The following is a 7,227-nucleotide window of genomic DNA, read 5'->3' as shown; positions in this document are numbered from 1 at the left end:
TATTTCTTCGTTCTCCTCGAAAAGGATAGAAATCGAAACGGATCATTTTCCATTAGCAATTCCTTCATTTTTCTGTACGTTATCTATTACGATAATAAGTAATATAATTTATAAATAAATAATTACATAATAATCTACGGTTATATATCTGAGAACGGAAATGCTCCTTAGAATTACAATTGTATGAAAAAGATACTTCAATCCGGTTAATAGAAGCACCATCGTGATTAAGTGTACATCATTTATTTTTATTCAAATTATAGTATCAAACTGGAGCATCAATTTATGAAAAATTATACCTATGAAAACGTGAATCTTTAACGCACAATATCAAATCCCAAACATTTATCTTCCATGATTTATCTTACCTCGACGTCCTTCGTATCTGGAACCTCTCCGCTTCTTTCTTTTTTCCCCATTTCCTTTAACAGCCAACGCTGTATTTCGAGATCGCGTTGCCGCTCGTAGAACGTGTCTGGGCGAAAGTAAATCACAGAAGAACGATCCCAATGATCGTGACTTTCGTTCTCGGAAGGCTACGACCTTGGACAAGGCCGTTGCGGCAATTTCACGGAGGCGCAGAGTAAAAAAGACGGGAACAAGCGAACATTGTTCGATGACTGCACCTTCAAGGCGATTGGGTTATGGATCCCGGTTGAACGCGATCGTGAAAAGGACAACTGGTTCCCGACATGTGACTGGATCTCTATTTGTGGATCCATTATTCGTTTCTCTTTTACGAGATTCCTCTTGGAATTTAGGAATTTATTTCATTCGATCTATTGTATTTATTACATTCGAATATATTATATCTATTAACTTATATCTATTAAATTTACAGATATGTGAAATTTTATTTTTTTTTATTATTTTTCTATTCCTTTTGTCAAATATATTTAGATTGTTGGAACACACGCGATGCCTGTAACGCTATCTGACGATTCGATTAATAAAATCGATCAAGGGACGATAAGAGAAGAAAAGATCGCGAATGATATGCGAAATATGACGTTTCTTATCGATCGTTAATTGTGATATGTATTGTGAGTTTTATATGATTATATTTTATAATATGTATTTATGATTGTTAATTGTTTATGTGTTTTGGCTAAAAATCTGGAATTTAGAAAACCATTTTTATTTACAACGTTTCATCCGTTTCGAGAATTTCTTTCAAAATTACTTTCGAGAATTACTATGTTCCTTTCGTTTTCCTTCGTAGGAATACGAGATATTCTTCTCTAGAAAGCTCCTTAAGAAACACAGTCTTTTGATATTTAGCTTTCGAAATCTAGCTAATTAATATGTAGCTTTTACTTAATTAGCAGATAAACAAAGACATAAAGCTGGTTGTAAAATCATACCGCCCACGTTTAACAGATCATGCAAGTTCGTAGAATCCGTCTTAATGAACTTTTAGCTTTAGCCCAGCTTTCCGCTTCACTAAAGATTCCTTCGATTCCGAGAAGTTTGTTGCAGCGAACGAAGCCCATTTGGCAAACGTGGCAAAGGTAAGAAATCGAATTGAATATTACGACAGAAAGGAGGAAGTGGAGTTTTCACTTTTTAGTTGGGTAGTGACTGATAACAAACGACGAGTTTGCTCGTCTTTTCGATAACGCTTGTGAATATTAAAATTGTTTCTCATACAAATAGGACGCAAATAGAGGAACGAAACTTGCCAGTAGATAAATGTACTTAAATCGGAGAGTGAATTTTAGTAAATAAAAATTGTATTATTAGGTTTCAATGTCAATAGATTATTTTAATATTATCTCCAAAACAATAAAACAATAGGGACATTTTACAATATTGATCTTTTCGAATAAATAGATTAGAGAATTTCAATAAAATTCTTAACAGATTAGATGTACAAAAACAAATTTAGTCTTCGTGCATTTTCTATGTATCTACCCTCAAGGAATTAATCACATCGAATTACCCCCATACTCACATTATATATTGGATATTTATTTTTAATACGTATCAACAATTTTAAAAAAATTCGTAATGATCGATTTAAATGAAAAAAGAGATTCTGTAAATATATATATATACGTATATTTGACATGATTTATTCAATATTATCAAGGAATTAATCACATCGAATTACCCCCATGCTCACATTATATATTCGATATTTATTTTTAATACGCGTCAACAATTTTAAGAAAATTCGTAATGATCGATTTAAATGAAAAAAGAGATTCTGTAGATATATATATACGTATATTTGACATGATTTATTCAATATTATCAAGGAATTAATCACATCGAATTACCCCCATACTCACATTATATATTCGATATTTATTTTTAATACGCGTCAACAATTTTAAGAAAATTCGTAATGATCGATTTAAATGAAAAAAGAAATTCTGTAAATATATATATACGTATATTTGACATGATTTATTCAATATTATCAAGAAATTAATCACATCGAATTACCCCCATGCTCACATTATATATTCGATATTTATTTTTAATACGCGTCAACAATTTTAAGAAAATTCGTAATGATCGATTTAAATGAAAAAAGAGATTCTGTAAATATATATATACGTACATTTGATATGATTTATTCAATATTATCAAGGAATTAATCACATCAAATTACCCCCATGCTCACATTATATATTGGATATTTATTTTTAATATGTATCAATAATTTTAAGAAAATTCGTAATGATCGATTTAAATGAAAAAAGAGATTCTGTAAATATATATATACGTATATTTGATATGATTTATTCAATATTACCAGACGAGTTAACTCGTCTTCACCAAACAAGATAGCACGTATGTATTGTAGTAATTTAAAAGGAGAAGCTAACTCGTCTTCGTGAGTTAACAGATTTGAACAGGATGGAAAATACGGCTGGAAGTTTCAAACACGCGAAGCATGTATAATTTAGTAATAGTAGTGTTATCTAGAAGGTATGAGGGTACCTCCATTCGATAAGAGGAATCCTATGTACGGGAAGCGTTATATATTCAGACTCTCAGTTGCGGCATCGCTTCATGCAGTTGCATTTCGATTATTGCGCATCGTGGAAACTCCTGTGAACCGTTGGAACGTGTTTTCCCTCGACGGAAGTTGGGATTATCGTGGAAATCGATTTTCGAAACGATGTCGCCTATTTTGCTCTTGATCGTAGTGGTAAGATACACGTCGATCAGTTTCTTTTTCTTATAACCAAAATTACTTATGTATTAGGCTGTTATCGTTATCGTGGAAATTTTCTAACATTTTTCTTTATTTAATATAATATTAACATCTTTATTTAATATATAAAGGATTTTGTCGAGATTTTTCTTCAATTTTAATCTAACCATCAGCAAGATGGCATTTCGTACTATCTTGTTTGATGAAGACGAGTTAACTCGTCTGATAATATTGAATAAATCATATCAAATATATGTATATATACTTACAGAATTTCTTTCTTCATTTAAATCGACCATTACGAATTTTCTTAAAATTGTTGATGCCTATTAAAAATAAATATCGAAACGGCAGAAATGGCAGATTTCGGATATTTTATTTTCCTAATTATTGAAAATGTGGAATCCTTAGCAAACTTAATATTGATTTTCCGACTAATTAACATTCACTCTTACTCATGAATTATTCAATTATTGGTGTTCACGTGTTATATTCCGGATTTTTTAAATGTATTTTTTATGCATATAATATATTCAATATATTTCAAATATTACTTTTAAACACCTAATGTACATAAAATGTTAGTTAAACAATAAAGTGTTATAGATAATTGTCTATACACCTCTATTTTGGTAATAAAATATTGTCATATTTATTTTTCTATTTCCTTTGTCAAATATATTTAGATCGCTGGAACACACGCGATGCCTGTAACGCTATCTGAGGATTCGGTTAATAAAATCGATCAAGGGACGATAAGAGAAGAAAAGATCGCGAATGATGACTCAGGTGACCCGCCAGTTTTCGAACACGTAGTTGAAAATGTAAGTACCAGAGATAATAGTTGATGACCCGGATAGTACAGATTTAAGAATAACACAGCACGTACCGTAGGATAATTCCGGATGGGATTTGCACGATAAAGCGCACCCGACTTTATAGCTCCTTGTTCGTAACAATAAAGTAAAACACTTCCGGCAGAACTATAAATCGTATTTTATGCTCTATATAACGCAGACTATGAAACGAGAGCAACAGAAGTTCTTTATACGCTTAAAAAGATCTACGGTTGTTACCTTGAGTTTTTCTACTTCTGGCGTACATCCTTAAAACGGAACCCAAAAACTAAGAGGAATATAAAAAGTTTCTTCAGCAACGATCGTAAATTTCTCGTTTCACGTTAAGATGTGATCCAAATCTAATTGGAAATTGTAAAGTAAAAGTAGTTTTTCTTGCGAAGTAAGGAATCAAATCTGATCTTAGCTGGCGTTGCAATCGATTAATACAAGTCTTCGTTATATATGAATTTTTATTTTTAACTTGTTACCAGAAACTTATCTTTCGACTTTATTCTATGCATAGTATTTTGTTTCAATCGAAATTGCCATATATCGCTATTAATAATCGATAAGCAAATTGCTGTTAGCGACCCAAAAGATGTTCAGCCTTGAAAGCTAAATTCCAGCATTCGAAAAAACAAATTATCATATCTCAAGCAAATACATTGCATTCCAAATTCTTCGCTGCGATCATCGAATCGAGTTTCGCTATCCCAATGAACAGTCTAGCTGATATTAATTTTCAGTCTGACAGCAACAGCACGTCAAAACCAAGCCTACTCGCCTGGTTCCTCACGCCATTGACTCAGAATCTGCAGATCAACCCCCAAACTCTGCAGAACCGCGTCATTCAGCTCAAGGAAGCGTTGAAGAATCTTGGGCTTGGAAATCGTAACGACTCGAAAGGAAAGCAATTGAATAACGCAAACAATTTGCTACATGTCGCGAGTGTAAGCGATTCTGGCTTTTACACGGATAGATTGGAACCAGCTGGATTCTTCGGTGGAAATGGCTGGCTGGCGAATAAAGGTGGGATCTTAGGTCGTCCTGGAGCGATCCTCTCTACTGGTAGCATTCTCACAGATTATCCATCGGCGTATCGAAGAAAATAGACCAATTTTCAGAAAGATATTCCTTCGAGTTTGATGAGGGATTAGTGGACTTCGTAGCACACCAGAGAGAGAGAGAGAGAGAGAGAGAGAGAGAGAGAGAGAGAGAGAGAGAGAGAGAGAGAGAGAGAGAGAGAAGATCGCAGCATATTTTATTTTATATTTGATCGAGGGAAATTAACATAGATGAGTTATGTGCAAACGTTTTCTGCCATGGTCTTTAATGTAACGTTATTTCTCATTTATTTGGAAATTAAAGATAAGATTTATTGAAATAGGCGTATCTGTTCAAAAAGTGGTTTGGGGAAAAATGACTTTTAAATGTTTGACAATCAGCCATCGATTTCGCATACGTCCAAAATACGAACCGTTATATCTTCAATACAGATACCGCTTTCTTATCGAATATGCACATAGATAAATGATTTTTGCGCTATCCGACAACAATGATTCGATTTAAGCGAAAATTGCAGATACGTTCTTTCGACGTAACACGGCGGAATGATTAACCCGATTTTTACATTTTATATACTGTAAATGTAATATTCTAATTTCTAAAGAAATAGTCACTCTACTGCAAGATTGTTGTAGTCTGAACAATAGATACTTTTATAAATTATTAGATAAAATTGTCTTCTCTATAATCGTATAATTCTACATAATCACGTTCCTGGAAGGATAGTAGACGCATGTGCGCTAAGAGAATAGTGCGAAAAGATAGTAGTTTTATATTGTTTTTTATACTAGAGGAAGATCTTAGATCTGTAAGATAGTATGAACATATATATATATATAGTATCAGTAACCATTGTTAAATACAAATTTTATAATTCTTTGATTATTTCTGAAATTTTTCTCTCTTCTAACATGTCCTAATTCCTAAAACATATAAATGGCGGTATTCATCGAACGATACATCACTCGAAACCATTCAATTCCATCTGATAAAATTTTCACCAATTTTCTATCTGGTTTTAAGGCTATGCTTTGGCCCACTTTCCACGAATATTCTATATACAGCGTGTAACGGAACGTGTGCAATCCGCTTGAGGAGATGATTGTAATGAAAAAGGTCCATAAATCATATGCTCGCGATAAACGCAACATTTAAGAAATACTAAGATTCAGAATAGAACAAGCTTTTCAACGAATTCGGGAAACACCAGGAATCATTCGCAGTATAATTGGAGTCATGATAAGACGCCCACAGATTTGCCTCGAAACGTCAGATCGTCTTCTGAGCATCTTCTTTCTTTTTTTTTTTTTTTTTAAATGTACACTCAGCTGCCGAAGTGGGCCGCACGTGTATTGTTACACCCTGTACAACATTTTTACTCTTTGCAGCATACTCAGTTAAGCAAATACTGGGCGCCGAGTGAAAAAGAAAAATTGTCCGATTTGAAGTAAGAACGAGGAAGGTAAATGTTTGATATTAAACGAAGTTAAGTGACATTTCTCTATGATCGAAATACGAAGGAAACGAAACGAGGAGGACTAAAAGGTATTGAGAGCAAATAAATTAAAGTACTTAGATAATTCTGGTGGAACGTGCGCGAGAAAGAGGCAGGAATTCTTCTGATAACTGGTGGTTCTTAGATCGACGATGAAGACCGTGGAGAAAGCTTCCGATAAATAAGCAGCTTTCGCGAGACGAAGAAATTCCTTTGGTAGCATTCCCCTTCGGTGACATCCAACTCTTTTTGTACAGAAGCTTTACAGTTTCTGCGCGATGCTTCAACGAATCAATAACCTTCCGGCTTTTTTCGCTCTCCAAGTTACTAAATGAGGAATTTTGATTTTCCAAATTTGCGGAATTCCTTGTTCTATCTACGATATTACGAACCTTCCGTTCGCAGAATTTGCCGAGGGTATCGATTTATTTGAAGTCCATGTAAACCGAGCAGGCATTTTAAATGGGGATTCTAGGTAAACTGTTTTCGTACGTTTTAAACACAAATTTAAGGTAGATCATATAATAAATGAACTTGAGTTGGAAATTCCAGAGAGACGGAGAATTCTACAGAGATAGGATATTATGGAAATTAATGTGGAATTTTGATACTTCGATCTTGCTCTTATTCCAGTAACAAAAAGGATTTGTAACGTCTTA

The 7,227-nt window shown here is 33.5% G+C and overlaps 1 protein-coding gene across 1 annotated transcript; it reads left to right on the top strand.

Moving 5' to 3' along the window:
• Positions 1 to 2,942: 2,942 nt before the first annotated feature.
• On the top strand, positions 2,943 to 5,925 carry LOC139993558 (uncharacterized). The gene is made up of 3 exons (XM_072015391.1): positions 2,943 to 3,163; positions 3,856 to 3,993; positions 4,755 to 5,925. The coding sequence occupies exons 1-3, from the start codon at positions 3,134 to 3,136 to the stop codon at positions 5,118 to 5,120; spliced, it is 534 nt and encodes a 177-aa protein (XP_071871492.1). The 5' UTR covers positions 2,943 to 3,133; the 3' UTR covers positions 5,121 to 5,925.
• The last annotated feature ends 1,302 nt before the right edge of the window (positions 5,926 to 7,227 follow it).

This window comes from Bombus fervidus, chromosome 13 (genome assembly GCF_041682495.2).
Source record: "Bombus fervidus isolate BK054 chromosome 13, iyBomFerv1, whole genome shotgun sequence".
Classification (NCBI taxonomy): domain Eukaryota; kingdom Metazoa; phylum Arthropoda; class Insecta; order Hymenoptera; family Apidae; genus Bombus; species Bombus fervidus.
The sequence above is the reverse complement of the archived record's forward strand: the minus strand, read 5'-3'. Positions and strand labels throughout refer to the sequence as shown.